Below are 21678 nucleotides of genomic sequence, written 5' to 3' on the forward strand. Positions count from 1 at the left end.
GTTACTTTAATATCAATGAAGGGGAAAATGGTTTAGCTGTTGGCGTCAGTTTGTCTGCGCTGACGAGGGGGGGGGGTCCTGGGGGTCTGAAATTTCCTTTTACCTCTTGGCGACCCAGGAGTTTATGCGTAACATCAATTTTGATGTTTGTTTGCGAAATCGTCCCCTGGCAATCTGGCGATTCGACCGATAGCCACTAACCTTTCCTGGCCCCGGAGTTTATTATTTATAAAAAAAAAATTATTGGTCTTTTTACGATTTCCATCTGTGGTTTGCTGTGCTCTGGTATTGCGTGTGTTCATTTATTAATTCTGTAAAAAATATATATCAGCAAATATTCTTATTGATATTAATTGTGGAAAAAGGGCCATATACAACAACGCTACGTAGGAGGCGTATATTATACCGATTGGAAGAAGTACTTGAGATAAACTGTATGAGGAATTGATGTATAGTAATGTGGGCGCGTTTGTTTAATAAAGACGTGCCCGCGACAAAGTGTCTCTGGAGTAACACTACACATAGGTAAGATGTTTCATTTGCATGTTTTGCCACAAAGACGTGTGGTTAATGCAGATTTGATTCCTTGCAAAAGGTATCTATTTGGTGTTTGAACGTCTTAACACCTCCTGTTTTATTGCTCGAAAGGGTAACGCATCTTTCATACTTTGAATCTGGCAAAAAATGTCCCATAGATTTAACCAATTATTTTAATTAATACATACTTGTTTCCCTATTCATAGTACATAATGGTAATTTATCTCGATCATGAGAGTATATTTAAAAACATTTATCAATGAAATAAAAAAATTACACCACTGGAACCATGTACATGCAGTCATCGACTTACAAACATCCAACTTAAGAACGGGTCACAGGAACTAATTATATTTGTAAGTCGAGGACTGCCCTGTAGTGCGCTACAGCTACTGCTGTATCTGTATCTGCTCATGTTCATTCTAGAACTCTAGGCATACGTAGCCAGTGGTGGGTGATGCAAAACCCTGTCTCAAAACACGCTCTCCCAGGGTTATATTGATAGACATTTTGGTAGACAATGCAATTATCATGCATGTGCTGGTAGACTGTTTGATATACACAAAAGGTATGACGTCACATGGCATTGTGATGTCATAACGTCCATACATGTGACCGCGGATGTATAGCTCATATCCAGGTCTCTTGTATGTGTAGGGACGTAAATGGCGTCCCTAGGGTGTAAAAACCGATACTGTAGGACTCCTGTGAGGAGACGCACTCCCTTACCTTCACTTACCTGTCGATGGGGACCCGAAGGGCCCAGTCACGCTGACTCGCGTTACGTCCGGAGAGTCAGAGGAAGTGACGTGCCAGGAGGCGGGGTGGGGCCACGCTCGGGGAGGGGTAAGGGAAGAGGCGGAGCCTTTGGGCAGTCGAGTGGAGGAACTGGCGGTGTGTGGTCACGCCAGGAGAAGCAGGAGCCGACGGTCTTAGGGGCTCAGTGTGTGAGGGATCCTCTCTCTTGTTGGGGTCTAGTGTAGTCTTGTTGGGGTTACTTGTTAAGGACAATAAAGTGTGGTGCCTCCTATCTCAGTGTGTGCCTCGTCAGACACGCATTGTGTATGTACATTGAACTTCTTTTGCACGATACATAGCCAACCATGCTAACTCTGCATCTTACTACCTGTATTTTCATTCCGGTGAAAGGAATCCAACAGATGTTAAGGACATTCTTATTCATTCTAGGCATGAACTCTGGTTATCCTGGCCATTGAACAAAGATGGTCACCACATCACGTGGTGTCACATGCGCTGCTGCGGCCATCTGGAACCCTCTGCCTTCCGATATTAGAAAGCCACTGGAGCTACTCACTAGATTTAAAAACTCGTTTCTTTTCTTTAAAACTGATGTTTGTGTTTAGTTTGTTGACCTTCCCCCACACCTCCGATTAGCACGGTTGGCTATGTACTGTGCCAACGAAGTTCAACATTCATGCAACATACATACAACATACATACAACATGCATACAACATGCATACAACATGCATACAACATTCATACAACATACATACAACATACATACAATATGCATACAACATACATACAAACATCTTTGATCTGTGCATGCTCTCGCTTTTGTTGACCACAGATTTATCAATACCCCAATGGAGATAGACAATGGCCTTTACACGCCACCTGGATGGGTGATGTGTCAAAGTGCGACGCCTCCATCACCGTCAGTGACATCAAGACCCACGACTCTAGGCGATATCGCTGTGAGGTCACGGTTTATCCACAAAACATCCAAGGCATTGGGTATCTACAGCTGAATGTCAACAGTCCATCAGGTTTGTGTTATTTCCTTCAAACGTCGTCTATATTACCACCCACAACTCTATCATCTATCCTATAGAGCTGATATAGAACTCAACATGTACACTTTAGAGCCATGGGCCCAGTGCCATGGTGAACTGGGTTCAACCCCTGGCTACGATCGCAGTCTTAAAACAACGTCGGATAGGCGGTGACTCAGAGGTCAGAGTGCTGAGCTAGCGCCACTCAGAAGCATGGGGTCAAGTCCAGACATTTGCCTGCGAGGTAACCGAGTCCTAAAGTCGAGTGAGTTGATGGATTAAGCACCCCCTTTCTATAATTCTGCACTTAATTGACGAAACTAAAACTCTGAGAATTAAAAGTATCTTGTTTATTGTCACGTGATAAGCGCTGTTCCATGTGTAAGAGCAATTTGGGAAAGTCCTGCTACAAACTGCGTGGATCAGCAGAGGTCGCTTAAAGGAATCTCAGAGTCAGCTCTGTGATATCCGCTCTGCGGACTGTTCTTTAGCAAGACACGTTGCACTACTCTGCGAGAAATCCAAATTAATGTTTATATTAGTGGCGGGACACAGGGATAACATTTGGTAACGAAATTTGTTTTTCGAGGAAACCCTTGCCCAGCGCGGCTTCATCTAACGCAGTGGTTCTTAACCTGGGTTCGATCGAACCCCAGGGGTTCGGTGAGTCGATCTCAGGGGTTCGGCAGAGCCCCCGCCACGGAGGTCCGGACACACTTGAATTATTGTGTAAATTTGTGATGACACACACGGCCCGCTTGGCCATCACTGGCTGCAGATGATCATGCTACACTGCTTGGCCAATCAGCGCTGCGGGGAATTTAGTGCGTACTCAGTAGTCAACGTGTGACTGTTGTTGTCGTACGTCGTGTGATTTCTTTAATATTTTATCCATACTAACTATGTCGGGCAAAATAAGAAAGTGGTCGGACGAATATGTACAACATGGATTCTCATGTATCACGGAACGTGATGGGAGTGAGCGTCCTATCTGCATGATTTGCAACGCCAAGTTGAGCAACTCTAGTCTTGCACCGGCAAAACTAAAGGAACACTTCTTGAAGCTGCATGGAGACGGGGAATACAAGAACACAACACTTGCTGAATTCATGGTGAAGAGAGCCAGATTCGATGAAAGGGCCACTCTGCCTGCTCTTGGATTTGTACCTGTTAACAAACCGATCCTGACAGCATCGTACGAAGTTGCTTACCTGATCGCAAAGCAGGGCAAGCCACACACCATTGGTGAAACACTTGTGAAACCAGCTGCATTAAAGATGGCGAATCTGATACTCGGAACAGCGGCCGAAGGTCAATTATCCCAAATTCCCCTTTCAAATGACACCGTCAGTGACAGAATAGAAGACATGAGTAAAGACATCTTGGCTCAAGTAGTCGCGGATCTGATTTCAAGCCCGGCAAAATTCAGCCTTCAACTCGACGAAACCACAGACGTTTCTGATCTAAGCCAGCTTGCTGTTTTTGTACGCTATGTGAAAGACGACATGATAAAAGAAGAGTTTTTATTTTGTAAGCCTCTTACAACAACAACGAAGGCAGCCGATGTGAAGAAGCTTGTGGATGACTTCTTCAGAGACAACAATCTTTCATGGGATATGGTTTGTGCAGTTTGTACGGACGGAGCTCCAGTCATGCTGGGAAGAAAGTCTGGTTTTGGTGCGCTAGTAAAGGCCGATGCACCACACATCATTGTGACGCATTGTATTCTGCACAGGCATGCGTTGGCAACAAAAACCTTACCTCCAAAAATGGCAGGAGTATTAAAAACTGTGGTGGAATGTGTGAACTATGTGCGAAAAAGTGCTCTGAGGCACCGCATCTTCAGTGAGCTGTGTAAAGAAATGGGCTCTGAATTTGAGGTACTTCTGCTCCATTCTAATATTCGGTGGTTATCCCGGGGACAGGTGCTGAATCGTGTTTTTGCCATGCGTGTGGAATTAGCCCTGTTTTTGCAAGAGCACCAACACTGCCATGCAGATTGCTTCAAAAATCCTGAGTTCATTCTCATTTTAGCGTACATGGCTGATATATTCGCAGCTCTCAATCATCTCAATCAGCAGATGCAGGGTGGTGGAGTCAATATCATGGAAGCGGAAGAACACCTGAAGGCTTTTCAAAAAAAGCTACCGTTATGGAAACGACGAACAGAGAACAATAACTTCGCAAACTTCCCGCTTCTGGACGACTGTGCAAGTGTGTCTGGAATCGGAGATATTTCTGTATCCACGGAACTGAAGCAAACAATTGCCACGCACTTAGATGAGCTTGCAAAGTCTCTCGACGGATATTTCCCTACAAGAGAGTCATATCCAGCATGGGTGAGACAGCCGTTCACGTTTGCTGTTGAAACAGCAGATGTCAATGATGAATTCCTCGACGAAATCATTGAAATTCAGCAGAGCCAGGTTCAACAGCAACTCTTCAGAACAACAACGCTCTCAACGTTTTGGTGTCGACAAATGAACAAGTATCCAGTTATTGCTAAGAAAGCCCTGGATTTTTTTTATACCATTTGTTACAACATATCTTTGTGAGCAATCCTTTTCGAGGATGCTGGACATAAAAACGAAGAAAAGGAACAGACTTTGCTGTGAAAATGACATGAGAGTGGCACTTGCCAAGGTGAAGCCACGCATATCTGAACTGATCTCTCAAAGGCAACAGCAGAAGTCACATTGATTTCCAGGTATGTAATTTGTTGTGAGTTTATGCATTGTGTTGGTTTTATTCTTTGAACAAGGTAATGTTCATGCACGGCTCATTTTGTGTACCAGTAAAAAACATATCTATGTCTTGAATTTGAAAAAAATCACATTTTATTTTTCACTAAAGAGGGGTTCGGTGAATGCGCATATGAAACTGGTGGGGTTCGGTACCTCCAACAAGGTTAAGAACCACTGATCTAACACGTGTTTTGGCTCTAGACAGTTGTGGCTGATGGGGTTTGTTTTCCACAACATGGGGGTGATATTTCGGTGATACGCAGTTTGACGCTGCTAACATTTTCGCATCTGCATAAACAGAAAAGGTAGTCACGTGAGAGTGCTGCGTCCGCTGGAGTGGGTGAATCGACTGTGAGAACGATGTATTTACCGTGTATGTCTGTGTGTACGTGTGGGTTTGTTTTTTGTGTGATAATGTAATGCACTCAAAACACACAGCAGCACAACGTAAATGTTCACATATTACCGCATGATTCTAGTTATTGAGAATGTTAGTCATACGGACGACTGGATGGTGAATCATTAATGTTCAAGTGACAGTGTTAGTGGCGAGCGTAGGGTGTGAGTGCCGTGGTGCAGGTAGAATCGAGATGGGGGCTTTGTTTTGCGTTGAAATTGACAAAGAGTGTACACACACACACAAGACGTGAGAACGACTAAACATCCGTTAGTACAATAACGAGGGCGGGCATCTTGTAGTATTAGTTAAACAAAGAGGGAGGGTGTGATCATTTCGAAGGCACGAAGGCAACCCGAGTCTTCCCACGAGGTCTATTTTGTTATTTAACAAAGTTTTGCCCACCATGTCATTTTCAAGAACGTAACCCCCCGCGTTCAACGAGGTCTGCCTATTCTGTACTTAAAAAATGCATTGTTACTGACAAATGTTTTGGTTTATACATTTACATTAGATAAGAAAATATACATTAATGTGGGCGTTGTGTGTGGTTTCCCTAGATCTGGTGGTTGTGACCCCGGATGAAATGGATGTCATAGCAGGCACTACATTTCTGCTGCCCTGCGTCTACACCTGCACAATCAGCGGTGTTACCCACACGCTGGTGGAGTGGTTCAGGATCATAGACGGGCATGAAGAGAGGGTGAGTTACTCCTCTGTCCGTTTTGTGTGCCACTTGCCACAAAATATCAGCAAGCACAGGCATGGAATTGATCAGTATTGTTCGTAAACCTGATCACGTGACTCTTGAGCATTTACAATATGCAACGCAGATGAACAGGTTTGGTTTTTTTATCCAGATCGAGGGCCCCTGGTCACGTGACTGGGCAGAGGCATGGGCCAGTCATTTGAAAACAGTCTCCACGTGAAGCTGCTTTGTCAACAGTTAATCCAGCCCAGTCGCAGCCCTGGGGACAGAATCATTCTCGGGTTGTATTTGAACGAATTTTATACTGAAATAATATAACGTATTTGATCTGTGTGCTGCTTCTACCTTTATTGACCACAGATTTATCAATACGCCGATGGAGAGACCAGCCACTGGTATTTACAGGCCACCTGGGTGGGTGATGTGTCCAAGTGCGATGCCTCCATCACCGTCAGCGACATCCAGACCCACGACTCTGGGCGATATCGATGTGAGGTCACGGTTTATTCCCCAACTCTGCAATACCACATTGGGTATCTACAGCTGACTGTCCACCCACGAACAGGTTTGTATCACGTCCTTCATAGGTCTGTCCTACCACTCTCTACTCCCATCATCTGTAATGTAGCCCAGACCTAACACTCGCGCTGTAGCACGCTGGTGGCACGCTGTTGGCACGTGCTGGTGCTGGTGGCACGCTGGTGGCGCGCGCTCCCTTTCCTTGAAGATGCGCGAACGCGCCCGTGCTGGTTCGCTGACAGCAGTTTCTCTCCACTGCTGGATGAGCTACGCCGGCGCGCGCTCTTTCCGCTGCTGTAGTATCTGACGCTGCGCTTGCGGGCGACAGGTCAAGTTTTTCTTCTGCTGAGTGAGCCGAGTCGCACGCGCTCTCTCTGTTGAGGTTGTTGGCGGCTCTCTGACAGCAGGTTTTCTCCACTGCTGTATGACTCAAGTCGCACGCGCTTGGTCACTGGTTTGCTGAAGTTGTTGGCGGCTGCTCGTGCTTTTCCGCTGCTGGTTGAGCCACGTTGCACGTGCTTTCTTTGTGGAGATGCTCGAGCGCTCTCAGCGCTGATTCGCTGATACTTTGTTGGCGGCTGGCCAAGCTTTTTCTTCAGTTGAGTGAGTTGAGTCGCACGTGCTCTCTCTGTTGAAGTGCGCGAACGCGCCCGTGCTGGTTCGCTGACAGCAGGTTTCCTCCACTGCTGTATGACTCACTTTTGTTGATACATCGCGACTCAGCGATCCTCGCTACTCAGCGAGGCTCGGAGCCAGCCGCTCCATGCGACTGCTCGTCCTGTGGACGTCTTGACTCGCTGATCTGTCTTCACTCTTGACTGTTGACTTCTGAACTTTTGAAAATGCAGCTGACCGTTATATTCAAAGACAATCCTCTCTGCGCAGTGGAAAAGGGGGGGGGGGGGGGGGGGCGGGGTGTGTGAGTTCGTGTGTGTGTACAGATGGCTCCTGCGATAACGATCTGTTTGCCCTGGCGTGAAATTCCTCTCTCGCGCTCTGCGGGAGAGACAAAGGTGGTCGGGAGCACCTATCTCTTTATACTTTTGACTTTATATTTCTCAAATACCTTTTGGTCCCATGTTCGCCAAGACTCGTGTTTGTAACTACGTCCTCCCGACACCCCTCTCGGGTTACCGAGGTTTCCAGATTGTTGGAATCCATATCCCTTGGTTCTGTAAGGTTCTATAATGGAATATCGTTTAAGGTTAACACGTTATTATTAATGTTATATTGCAATTTTCTTTAAAACTTTGTTTGCCTGGTTGCCGTGTGTGGGGTGGGGTGTGTCTCCTCATCAAACCCGGCTGGCTTTTCCAGATGGCCCCTTGTGATAAGGTGTAATTCCTGCTTCTCCGCGCTGTGAGAGAGACAAAGGTGGTCGGGGTTGCTTGGGATATTGTTTAAACTCTTTCGTAAGTTTGCCCGTTCGCCTCATTCCTTCTCGATAACCTTTGATGTGACTCTGTATTTTGTCTCCAAGCTTTGTTTTAACAGTAAAAGTATTAAAAGTGAAAATCATTTGATAGCGAATTAATTATTGGATAATAATTCACTGATGTATCTGGTGGCCTGGTCTTAATTGGAGTGAGCGCGAGGACCGCTAAATTTAGCTTATTCTTGTTATTGCATTTTAAATTTTAACCGTTGTTTTAAAAAAAAAATGGTTTAACCCATGGGCGTCCTCATTTCTGGCTTGCGGGAGGGCTTCCCTCTGCGTGACCTCCCTTAGGGCACATCAAACTCTTGTTCATCTGGAGATCTTCGCAGATAGCTGCTAACATCCTCGCCTCGAGAGTTTTATTATTTCTTTATTTATTAATGGCCTGTTTATGACCTACATCTGGTTTTTCGTGTGCCTGGCTTACGGGTTTTATTGATTATTTTTTTCGTTTGTTAAAAAAAAATATGATATATAACGGCAAATATTATTGTTAATATCAATTTTGGAAAAGGCTCATATACAACAACTCACTACTCCCATCATCTGTCATGTAGCCCAGACTTAGCACTCAATACTCACCCGACAAATCCATGTTTTGACTTTCGTGTTTGGTTTGTTGTCCTTCCCCCTCACCTTCGTGCCTGGCTACGTACGGTGTGAAAACAGTTCAGCATGAAAACGTACATGTGACAGAACCATGCACCTAGAACCATGGTCATCTCCTGCCTGTGACTCTTCACTTTCAGTGTCCAGTTAGCAAACAATCCGGATGTCAAGTCTCATGAGTTTGTCATCTTAGCCTGGCCACCTGGGGTACACTTGCAAAATAGATGTTCCCTCTCAACGGATTATCCAGGGAAACTAATTAAATAAATGCATACAGTTGTATGCAAGCATCGTAACATTATGTTTGGTTATCTGACATTGCACTTAATTTGGCTGATTCCAAGCTCTTGGCAGTTAAACAAACCAGGCAGAGCTCGTCTAACGTGGGGGCTACATTCCTGTAAAATGGCGCGTTGGACTAAACCGCGTTTGGCAAATTATAGACCTAACGGGAAAACTATGGCTGCATTTCTGTGTCAAAAATTATCACCCTCTTCCTCTTTGTATTACAAATTCTAAATCATTTTTGTGCTTTTTTACTAAAGGATGCTGAGTCGCTCTCCATTTCTTGTGTGTGTGCACTCTTTAGTTTTCACGATCGCCTGAACACAAAACCTCCTTCTCCACTCCCCTTCACTTATCACGGCACTCACACTTAGTGCTCATCCTTAACACTGTCACTTGAACGTTAAACGACTCGCCATCTCGGCATTCGTATGACATTGGACGGCTAGATGCATGCAGCAATATGTAAACATTTGTGTTGTACGTGGTGGTCGCGAAAGCCTACGTGTTAAACATTACTCAATGCTGCAATGCATTATCGGAAAAGAATCCTCCCTGCTGTGTGGATCCAATGTCACTTAAACTAAACTATTTTTTATTTTACCTGGTAAGGCCCACTCAGCTATGCAGTTCTTTTTCAGAAGTGACCTGGCCACAAATGATAGCAGCTCAACAAAGTGGCTAATCACGGTGACATTTATAGCAGCCAAATAACTCTATACGCATGTTGATTCTAAATATGGAGGGGAAAACCGGAGGACAAATGATAGCTCAACGAAGTGGCTTATCATACAGATATTAAACACAGACAAATACTCTAAACAGATCTTCCTATATATGGAAGAGAAAGCTGGAGGATCTGGAGAAAAATCCACACGACCATGGAGAGAGCAAACTCCAAACAGACAGCAGGTGTCAGGGTCGGGATCAAACCCACGACCCCTGTCTACCAGGCGAGGTAGTTAACATCTCACCACCTCGGCTCCACTTGAAGGGACCTCAGAGGTAGCTCTAAGATATCCCCTTCTGTGGACCGTTCTCAAACACGCAGCATTTCACTGCTCTGCTAGAGACCTAAAGAGATGCTTCGTCTAACGGAAAGTATTTGCCTGCTTTCTCTGTCCTAATTGTCACCACTGCGTTATGAGACCAGCACCTCCTCTGACTCCTCCAGCGGTTCATTCCCACTGCTAATGTGACCATCGTGGGTTTGTCCACAGACCTGGCCGTTGTCACCCCGGATGCAAAGGATGCCACAGTAGGCAGCACGGTTCTCCTGCCCTGCTCTTACACCTGCAACATCACGGGTATTAGACACACGCTGGTGGAGTGGTTCAGGACCATAGACGGACGCGATGAGAAGGTGCGTCACTATCACACTTGCACACTATTACTTACACCCTCCTGCTCGCAATGATGATTAAATGTTCTTTATTAACGCCCGTTCATGCTAATTTATTTCAATGGAGGTCACCCCCTCTCCTTTTCTGGTCCTATTGTCAACTTTAAAGTTTTTCAGACAGCAGAATTGTATTGTATCTTCAACTAGAATAATCACAAATTCTCTCTGTTCTCTCTACTCTGAAGAAGAGTAATTTCCTAGGTGTATTATATATTTATCTGTTATAATTCAATGTTATTTACATATTATGTCAGTTTTCGGAATATGAGCACGTGTATTATGTGGACACACAGTCATGCCCTGGTGTGTTCTCACGTTTGCCGTCAAGGTTTATAAGATCATACACAGAAAGAGAAGCCTCAGGCCATTGCAGGTCACGTGGGTGGGTGATGAGTCCACGTGTGACGCCTCCATCACCATCAGCGACATCCAGACCCACGACGCTGGACGATATCGCTGTGAGGTCACGATTTATCGATACGACAAGCCAAGCATGCAAGACATCGGGTATCTGCAGCTCAACGTTCACAATGAACCAGGTTTGCATTGTCCTCCCTGGATCTATTTAACACCCACCGCTTTATCATTTTGTCTCCATTGTCCAGATTTACCACGAAAATTCACTCTGTGGCACAGCCATAAAGGGTCTTTGTTATTCTTCACAGATATCACATCCTGTAGTATAATAAACTCGACTCTTTGTTGAGTTGTCTACATGAGCCAATGACAGCTTAAGTTCCTGTCTCTGTCTCTGTCCCATGAGATTCTTGTCCACTTGTGGGATGTAGAATGCTTTGATGTCGGAAAAAATTGTTTCTTAGCTCAAAGGGCTTTACTCAGGGATTAAGTTTCTGATTCGGATTCACTTCAAGAGCCGATGTGGGAGCTGCAAGGCGATTTACGGCGTCAACAGGAAACCGGCACAGCGATGATTGACCTCTCCTGCTGGCTGTCCATAAATCCGTTTGAAGTTATTGCCTGCTGTCGAAGTTGGCCGAAAGAACCAAGAATATGAATCCCAGAGTCACGAAAGCTTTAAATCAAAATTCATCACAAGCTGTTTTACCGTTCACCTAATGAACACGATGCTGGGCAAAACATGCATTGAGGGTGAACACCTCGCCGGTGAACACAGCCGCAGGAGAATCGTGAACAATGGCCTCCCCCTAGGCTGGGTTATTATAGCACCGTCACTTTTTAACATTCACAGGCAGGCCTCGCCGGACGCGGGGGGTTACATTCCTAGAAAATGTCGCGTTAGGCAGAACCACGCTCGACAAATAATTATTGACATTGTGGGAAAACTCGGGTTGCCTTCCTGGGCCCGAAATGATCACCCCTCCCCCTGTGTTACTAATTCTACAAGATTTCTGCCCTTGTTATTATACTAAAGGATGCTGAGTTACTCTCCATTTCTTGCGTGTGTACACTCCTGAACATGAAACCCCTGACTCATTCCCGCACCACAGAACTCGCATCCAATGCTCTCCTCTAACAATGATTTCCCAGCCCCACGCTCACCTCCGACTCTGTCGCCGATTCGCCATCTAAAGTCTTTAATGAATGGACGGCGAGATGCTTGCGGCACTGTGAACATTCCCACTGCATCGCTGTGCATGTCGAGTGCGTTACTTTGTCACACAAAAGACTCTCAAAAACACACACAAACTAAAAGATGCAATGGTAATTAAATAGTTCTTACAGTCGATTCATTCACACTTGCAATGGATGCAGCACCCTCACGGCACTACTTTTAGACATGGAGATGAGAGTCTTAGCAGCGTCGAGCTGAAAGATCACCTCCCGTGTTCTGGAATACAGACCTCATTAGGTCTTGTACCGCGTAGATCCAGAACGCGCGTTTGATACATCCACAGCGCGTCTGCTCCTCCTTACAACCAGGAGGAACAGATGCTGTGCAGCACAGAAACGAGATTGGTGCGACGGATCTCAGCGATCACAGGACTGGATCGGTCAGAACTGAAGAGCTGGGGAAGGAGGCGGGAGTGGCGGTGCTCATCTCACTCGAGCGGAGAGAGGGGGTCGGCTCACACGGCTGGGGCTGCCTTAGTTGAGGAGGGGGCAACCGCAAGGGCGATGAACGTGGAGGCACCAGGGCAGAGACAGAGGGGCAGGCCGAGAGCGAGGGGAGTAGAAGTGGCGAACGCGGCGGATTCGAGGGACTGGGGAGTAGACGCGGAGGTGGCCCAAGGCAGCAACGAGCAGAGCAGGAGGAGCTGCAGGGCAGAGACCGCACGAGAGGAGGGGGACAAGGCAGGAAGAGGAAGAAGACGTTGACTGCGTCCATCTCGTGGGTGTTCACGTGTTGCTGTGTCGTCTGTGTTTGTGTTTAATAGAGCCAACAGACACAACACCGACGCCAACCTCAACCCCAGCTCCAACTCCAGGTTCATCAACTGTAGCTGGCATCATCCTTGGAGTCATTGCTGCTCTGGGTGCTGTTGCTGCAGTTGTTTTTTACTGCAGGAGGAGGTTGATGAGACAAAGTCAGCCAATAGAAGCAGAAGCCCCGTGAGTATCGACCGCACTTGCACCAGAACCTCACAGTGAGTGAGAGAACACGGCTCACAATGACCACGCCAGAGACCCCTGAGCCGGCCCTCTTAAAGAGCCTGAGTTTGACTCCAGCTCCTTGCCTGCCCGTGACTCAGAGCTGTGCTCAGTGGAGCCTGCGGGAGCTCCTGGCAGCTGGGACCCCTGAGTTAGACTCCCAGCCGTGGCTGCTGTCAGTGACAGGGGCTCCATATGAGTGGGGGTGGTGATGTGAGACTGCGTCAGTCATAGGAGATGGTAAACTAAATGGGCTCTCACGTGGTTAAATAAAATAGATCAATCACAAGAGACAGTGATCTCAATGGGCTATCACGTGGTTAAACAAAGGATATCTGTCAAATCAGGGTCAGGGATTGCTGTGGTCAGTGGTTCCATGCGGGTGCCAGGCAGGTGTGAGGCCGTGGGTTAGACTCCCAGCCGTGTCAGTGACACAGGCTGCATGTGGACGAGGATGGGGATGTGTGACCGATGCTTGTCCACTTCTCTCTCAACAGACCTCACGAAAGGCACATATTAAAACCAAATGGAGAAGATGGAGGAGCAAGAGCAGGTGAGAGCGAGAGAAGCAGGAGATAGGAGCCACTCTCGTCAGGGTCATTCTGCTGTGTTTGTGTATTTGTGTGAACTGCGCTAAGAGCCAACGACCTGGGTTCAATTCCCTGCGTTGTGTAAACGCCAGCACTGCTGAGACAAAGGCGGCCGGGCGTGGTGCTGGCCACATCACCCTCTCGAGGTGTTACTCGCTAGCAGCACTTGCCTCGACTGACTGGTCAAGGCTACATCATGGGGGACCGTTGTGTTTGTTACGCAAGTTTGTCATGACACAAGAAGTGACTTTGATTCATGAGCCGGGTGCTTGGAGCTGGAAAGAAGCCCCCTCCCCCCCCCTGTTACGATGCATGCAGGGGCACGTGCAGGACGCTAGGAATCGCGTGGCCAGGATAGGGTAGACAACTTAGAGACAGTGCCGGATGAAGCTCGTCCGGGGCCTATAGCAAAATATGTTATGAAAGGGCCCTAAAATGTTTGTAAAAAAACACGTAAATATTAACTTGCACAGTAAAGTAAGTGTACTTTTTCATTTGCCATACAGCCAGATAATGACAAATCGCTAACCTTAAACACCCAGTCGTTCATAAAAGTTGAAGGTGGTAAAGTACTATAGTAATAGAGCAAGTGCAGAATCACTGAACCGGAATTGATATCTTGAAAGTATTTAGCGCGGGGCCCTTAAAAGTGCGGGGCCCGTAGCATATGTAGCTACTTTTGCTACTACGATAATAAGACACTTATAAGTAGCATGTGCTACTTGTGCTACTAGGATAATAAGACACTGATAAGTGCACATGCCATTGTTGCTACCAGGATAATGCGGCACTGCTTGGAGGTTGTGAATGCGAGAAGGGTGGTCCAGACCGTCTGGCAAGAGAAGGGGAGTGCTCAACAAATTGCTTAAATTCGGGCTCGCAGCTCGAGTCAATAATACTTTATTACGTTTTGGTGAATGATCGATTGTTCTGTTATGATGTTTTAAAGCAATAACATTACAAGCAGTAATTAGGCTTGGTTTGGTCTTCATATAACTTACTTTGTTTTAGAAAATGTATAACGACTGGGGAAGCCCACCCCAGAATTAGCGTGGTATTTCAGTGGTGCGGTATTTCAGTGGCACACTGGGTGCGTGTGTGTGTGCTGAGTGGACTTGCCGATGAACGCTACCAGTGGTGTCAAGATCGGCCTCTGTGCCGGAGGTTCGTGAAGGACGCTGCTGAGCAGCTGGAGGCAGTCGCCCTCCAACAACAGCGGAGGGCAGAGGAGGTGGCTAAAGTGCAGAAAGTTGTCACAGTAGGGGGCACAGGTGGCACGTCTGCCAGCCATCTCAGTCATCCCACGAGACCTGGGTCTGTTCCGTGACCTCCTGCCAGCGAACCTTTGACAAATCACGGAACCTCAAAGTGCACCTAGCATGGCACAAGCGCGGTTGTGACGTCACTGTACCCGCATTCATTATCTATGCAAGTGTTGCACAATCCTACACTGTTCACTTAGTCTCATCACGCACTCATCGCTTACCTCTCTTTATTACACAGGTCAAGATGCACCGGCAGAGCAAGGAGATGAGCCAAACGTTGAAGAAGGAGAACGTGAGACCTCAACTTCGAGAAGCCAGAAGTCCAGCCAACCAGTCTCAAACCACCTTAACAAATGCAGCAACTTGTACCAATCAACTCCTCACTTTACCAATCAACTCACCACTGCTAGAAACTAACCCTCATAGAGTTCATGATCAAGACCCCGGCAATGTAGCGACGTGCAGTTGAACCGCAATGCCTCGTGAGGTTAACGTAAAGATACCAAAGTCCTGGTTAGATCTGGACCATCTGAAAATGGAGATGTAGAACGGGAGGCCTCAACTGTGTGGGCGTGGCTATAGAAATGTGGGCGTTGCTGGTGGTGGAGGGAGGGGCAACCAGCTGACCACGTGTCACGGTTGAGCCTCCCAGACACGTGGTAGCTTTACGTTCATTTTGCAACGTGCACTATCATGCTGCCTCACAAGTTCCAGGCATAGAGACCCCGAATATTTACACAGAGACCCACAGATTCACAAAGTCACCCATATATTCACATGGACACCATAGATTCACATACAGTGAGGGAAAAAAGTATTTGATCCCCTGCTGATTTTGTACGTTTGCCCACTGACAAAGAAATGATCAGTCTATAATTTTAATGGTAGGTTTATTTGAACAGTGAGAGACAGAATAACAACAAGAAAATCCAGAAAAACGCATGTCAAAAATGTTGTGAATTGATTTGCATTTGAATGAGGGAAATAAGTATTTGACCCCTCTGCAAAACATGACTTAGTACTTGGTGGCAAAACCCTTGTTGGCAATGACAGAGGTCAGACGTTTCTTGTAGTTGGCCACCAGGTTTGCACACATCTCAGGAGGGATTTTGTCCCACTCCTCTTTGCAGATCTTATCCAAGTCACTGTAGAGACCCAAAGGCCCCCATAAAGACCCACTAAAGGACACAGAGGCACATAAAGCCAATGGCTAATATAGTGACCCATTCATGAAAATATAGACCAGCATACTTTATAGAAACTCATAGACCTAGATAGACACATGGTCGTGATTAAACTGGGCTCTCAAATGCGGTGAGTTTGATGGTCTCAGCCCGGTCACCAATGACTGCACAAAACAAAATCCATCGCGTAAATTCGTCCCATAGTACCTCATTTGTCCGATAATTAAAACGTCTGCTTGGCTGGCATGTGACAACGTCTCAAGGTGAGTTGTGCGAGGCGTTGCGAGCCCAGCTGTGTGGAGGGTATGAAGGGAACGCGAATGAGTCTCACGACAGTCCAGTCCCTTGCACAGCCGTTTGTTTCACACACCGGGGTCACACCGCTCTGCAACATTTACAAGTGGATTCCTTGTGCCGTGATATGACGCTGAAAGGTGAATTATATACTGTTGAAAAAGTTTATTTTTATATTCGAGTACAGCAACCTCTTCCCTCTCGCGGGTTTAGCTATCGTGGATTTGCAGTTTCATGCCAAGTCTATTGAGGTACAGAGTTGGCCGATCGTGCCCCTGTGGCTTGACCATTCGCGGTTGATCACGAGATTTCTGTACGCGTCGTAACTGCCATCTTGTCTCCATCTTGTCTCTGTCTTGTCTCCATCTTGTCTCTGTCTTGTCTCCATCTTGTCTCTATCTTGTCTCCCGTCTCTTCTCTCAAGCGGCCCATTGGGGGTCCCGGGTCACGTGGTGTTTCCAGCCTCAAGTGAGGAGGCAATGAGGTTCAGCCGCCTGCCATTTTTCTTTCTATCGTGCGTTAGGAACCGTGAACCAACCCTCATTTTTCCCATTTACCCACCTGCCTCCGTCCATGTTTTTCAGCAAAACCCGACAACGTAGATTCCAAAGCCAACACAACGATGCTGAGTTGTTTTGGGGTTAATGGCCAGAATCTTGACATAGAACCCAGAAACAAACACGGGTCATTGTGATGGCTACAATGACAACTTACCCCTATTGGTAGGAAATGCAGGCATACCACTTAGAGCAACTCTGTTTAGCAAGAACGCATCTTGAGCGCTATACGAGGTTTGCCTGTGTAGGGGATGTCCGAGCCATCCTCACACAATCGCATCACACAGACACACAATCACACACCAGCACACCAATCACACTCACGGAAGTACACTAGACGGGGTTCAAGAGATTAAAGGGCACTGACGTCACACGCACGCGGCACGCGAGACAGCGATGTGGATTAGGAAGCAAGGTGGAGATGGAGGGTTTAAAAGAGGCTGTGAAATTCGTGTTTCGTGGTTTGTTTTGAGGAACGAGTGTGGCTCTTGTTTGAAGAATAAAGAAGTGCTTAAACAGTCTCCGACTCTTCATCTGGTGGCAGCGGTGAGATGTCTCGCCTCAGCCAACGCAAGATCCCAAGGGGGGAGACTCGGCCACAAGACGCTCGAGGTGCCCGGGACGAGAATTGCTCAGAACCGGAACCGACGAGTCGGGATTCGTCCCCCGGCTCATCGGCGGGATCCGAGGCAGCTGCTCGCCCCAGGTGGGCACCTTCCTCCACCAACCCGGCGGTGCAGACCCAACGACACCACCACCACAGATCATCCTCTCTAGGGATCGGAGGATGGATCAGCTGCTGGAGGCAGTCACCGCGCTGCTTCGCCGGCTAAGTCCTGAGGTCGAACGAGCGCGGGGAACTTCAGCCGCATCGCTTCCCCAGCGAGGGGACGAGAGCCACGTTCAGGCTTCCAGACCCGGCACTCCGCAGCAGCTGTCAGAGGATGGAGCAGCACCAGCGATGCCGCCGACCGTGCGTCCCGCACTGGACCCGGGAGAAAACCCTGGCCTGTCCTCCTGACATCCACCGACAGCAGCAGCAACCGGGGTACATGAACGACCGGAGCGCAGCGGAGAGCAGCTGACTGGGCAAGTGGCAACGGCACAGGGTGGGAGCGAGATTGAACCCGAAACTCGGCCCGAAACTTCCGCGAGTTCAGGCGCTGGTCGGGACTGCGGTCTCGATCCCGCCTGGTGCGCAGGCCTTGGTGCCGCTTCGATATCGCACCCCGCTCGTCACTTGCCGGTCGGATGCGCCGCTCATCGTCTCCACGGTGCCATCGGTGGTTGGTCGCCATTGCTTAGCAGCATCTGACACAAGCGTGTGCAGGAATCAGCCGCTGTTCCTGGAGGTCCTTAACACGGCTGACACTCCCATTACAGTGCGGGACGGGACCTTGTTTGCAAATGTCAGTCCCATGCATTCGGACCCTGAGGCACAGACTGTCAACAATGTGCATTTGGACGGTCTGTCAGTCAGCGCAGAGGATATGTCATGGATAGATGCACTCCTGGCGCAGAACACCGATCTGTCGGCAAAGGAATCGGGGGAGCTCAGGACTTTGTTGCGTGACTTCGCAGACGTGTTCAGTAAGGGTCCCTACGATGTTGGTCGCACGACGCTGATGGAGCACCGCATTGATACGGGTGATGCGCCACCCGTTCGACAACGCCTATAGGATGGGTTCTAGCAAGAAGGAGCTTGTGCGGCAAGGCATCTACGAGTCAGTGGAGCGCGCCGGTTGTATTGGTTAAGAAATCCTTGTGGTTTCGTGTAGACTTCCGGCGGCTGAACAAAGTTACCTTGGCGGACACCTACCCGCTCCCGCGCATAGATGACTCATTGTATGCGCTTGAAGGAGCAAAATTTTTCTCCACAGTAGACCTTTTGGCGGGATTCTGGCAGTTACCACTAGATGCCGAATCCAGACCAAAAACAGCTTTCAGAACACTTCAAGGTCTCTTTCATTTCAACTTTTTGTCGATGGGTTCACAAACGGCTCCTGCCACTTTCCAGCAATTGATGGAGTTGGTACCTGCGGGGTTGCAGTGCGAGTCATGTCTCATCTATCTGGACGATGTAATTGTATTCGCTCGCACGTTCGAGGAGCACTTAACCCGGTTGCGACAGTTTTTTTTTTTTAAAATTCGTGATGCGAACCTCAGGTTAAAACCCTCCAAGTGCCATCTGGTTCACTCCTCCGTAAAGTACTTTGGTGATGTCGTTAATGCGTCGGGGGACGCGACAGATCCCGAAAAAAACGGCGTGCGTCCGTGATTGGCCAACACCCACGTCCGTGCCTGAAATCTGCAGATTTGTGGGATTTGTATCCTATTCCCGCCGTTTTGTCAAGAACTTTGCTACCATCGCTAAGCCATTGCGTGCACTCACGGCGAAGAGGCAGTCGTTTCACTGGGGCCAAGCCGAGACCGACGCGTTCTTGACACTGCGCCAGCGTCTGACAGAAGCGCTGCCCCTAGCATACCCCGATTTTTAGATTCCCTTCCTGCTGGATATGGATGGTAGCGACGTGGGCATCGGGGCCGTTCTCTCCCAGATTCAGGAGGGTAGGGAGGTTGTCATTGCCTACGGAAGTCGCGTCTTGTCGCAGGCCGAGCAGCGGTATTGCGTTACGCGCTGCGAGCTGCTTGCCGTCGTCCACTTTGTTCGGCAGTTTCGGCCCTTCCCTGCACGGCCGCGACTTCACTGTTCGGACGGATCATGCGGCATTGCAGTACTCACTCCGCATTGACCAAGCGAACGGTCAGATGGCCCGGTGGTCGGAGCGGCTGCAAGAGTCCACGTATCGAGTGGTGCATCGGAAAGGAGTCGGGCATACGAACGCCGATGCATTGTCCAGGCTGCCAGCCCCCACTAAGTGCGCCTGCGGCGACGGATCCGCGTGCTGTAGACCGCCGGCCGCGTTGCAACCCGAGATCGTGGCGCCGGTTTCCGCCGGGGGACACGGACCGGGCGGGGCCGCCGGTATCGCTTGCTGGCGACTTGGGGCTCACCCTGCGGGAATGGAGGGACCGGCAGCAGGCGGACGCGGCTTTGGCACCGCTTCGCCGGCTGGCAGAGAGGCGGCACGCGCTGACGATCTCCCCACGTCGGGGAAGTTTTTCCTCATGTGGGAAGGCTTGTTGATGCGCTGGGACGCTACTGTGAACCGTAAAGTCCTGGTGGTGCCCTCTTTCCTGCGGAGTCAGCTATGCTTTGATGTTCATGCCCGACAGTTTCTCCATCTAGGTAGCCGTAAGACCGAGGCTACGCTACGCCTTCGCTATTTTTGGCTGGGCATGTCCGCCGATATCCACCGTGGGGCGTCGGCGTGTGCGGACTGTGCTCACAGGAAGCCCCCGCCGGTCGTGCCAAGCGCTCCCCTGCAGTCCATTAAAGTCTCCCGGGTAAACGAGCTCGTGGCCCGCGATATATTGGGCCCCTTCCCCGCCACTCCTCGAGGATGGAGAACTTTGCACGCTGGCCCTTTGCCTGCCCATTGGCCGACCAGACTGCAGCATCCATAGCGGACGCCTTTGTAAATGGGTATGTAGCTGACACTTCACGACACTTCACTTGGCCTCAGGGTGCACATAGCCTGGCACAAGCGTCGTGGTGACGTCACCGCCACTTAGTGGCGAATGGCAGTTGTTGTTGTTGTAGCTGACAATGGGGCTCTTTTTCGATTTAAAGCTTTCGTGACTGCAAGGATTCATCTTCTTTGGTTCTTTCGGTAAAGTCACGTAAAATAAAATCAAATAAAATTATACAATAAAATTTTTACGACGTTTCGGCCACAACACAAGTAGCCTTCATCAGGTGAAAGAACAGAACTGTCGGGAAGACAGTGCTCCAATGAGCATTGTTAGGATTCGTAGCGTCTTTTTAAGCTCGGTGAGAGGCGTGAAACCTCTTGACAAATGAGTTTAAGGTCAAAGCAGGAGAATTTAGCATTGAAATAGTTGAGGGATTAGCTTGTGACAGAAATAGCTATGTCAAAGTCAGAGTTTACCTATCAACAGAGACATTTAGTATATGGACGCTAAAGGCCTCCACCTACCCAACTTCCATACAGTAAACCGATGTGAAAAGAACTAAGTCTATATTACATAATATAATAAATGTACTTAATATAACCTTCAATAAGCTGGGCTATTAATTACAAATCAACTGGGTATACAATACACTATATAATAAATGCCTCTGTTGATAGGTAAACTCTGACTTTAACATAGCTATTTCTGTCACAAGCCAATCCCTCAGCTATTTCTATGCTAAATTCTCCTGCTTTTCTACTTAAACTCCTTTGTCAAGAGGTTTCACGCCTCTCACTGAGCTCAAAAAGACACTACTAATCTTAACAGCGTTCATTCAAGCTCTGTCGTCCCGACAGTTCTGTTCTTTCACCTGATGAAGGCTACTTGTGTTGTGGCCGAAACGTCGTGAGAATTTTATTTATTTTATTTGATTTTATTATTTTATTCTCATTCTACGTGACTTTACCGAAAGAACCAAAGAAAATGGGGCTCTTGAGCGGCTGCTGACGGACCAGGGCAGAAACTTTTCCTGCAAGCTTTTGCAGGAGGTGTGTGACATGATGGGTGTCAAGAAAGTGCAGATGTCCCCTTACCACCCACAAACGGACGGGATGGTAGACCGCTTTAACCACAAGATCTTGGGGATGCTGTGCCACGTGGTGAATGACCAGCAGACGGACTGAGATTTGCACGTCCTTGGGGTTTTGACAGCCTATCGCTCGGCGCCGCATGCATTAATGA

At 48.2% G+C, this 21678-nt stretch overlaps 1 protein-coding gene across 5 annotated transcripts in view; it reads left to right on the forward strand.

Moving 5' to 3' along the window:
• The window catches only part of LOC116958150 (peroxidasin homolog), an 81213-nt gene that overhangs the window by 15804 nt on the left and 43731 nt on the right, over positions 1 to 21678 (forward strand). For 3 of the 5 annotated variants that reach the window (XM_076055827.1, XM_076055824.1, XM_076055828.1), the window contains exons 5-12: positions 2131 to 2329; positions 6037 to 6179; positions 6546 to 6750; positions 10257 to 10399; positions 10767 to 10977; positions 12796 to 12970; positions 13507 to 13562; positions 15103 to 17419. In XM_076055827.1, coding sequence (XP_075911942.1) covers positions 2131 to 2329; positions 6037 to 6179; positions 6546 to 6750; positions 10257 to 10399; positions 10767 to 10977; positions 12796 to 12970; positions 13507 to 13562; positions 15103 to 15281 — 1311 coding nt within the window. In that variant the 3' untranslated portion in view covers positions 15282 to 17419. Of the gene's footprint in view, positions 1 to 2130; positions 2330 to 6036; positions 6180 to 6545; positions 6751 to 10256; positions 10400 to 10766; positions 10978 to 12795; positions 12971 to 13506; positions 13563 to 15102; positions 17420 to 21678 lie in introns of those variants that run through there. The other 2 variants (XM_076055825.1, XM_076055826.1) reach the window with 2 other exon arrangements.

The sequence above is a fragment of the Petromyzon marinus genome, chromosome 73 (genome assembly GCF_048934315.1).
Source record: "Petromyzon marinus isolate PM22_M1 ecotype Great Lakes invasive population chromosome 73, UKy_Petmar_22M1.pri1.0, whole genome shotgun sequence".
NCBI lineage: Eukaryota > Metazoa > Chordata > Hyperoartia > Petromyzontiformes > Petromyzontidae > Petromyzon > Petromyzon marinus.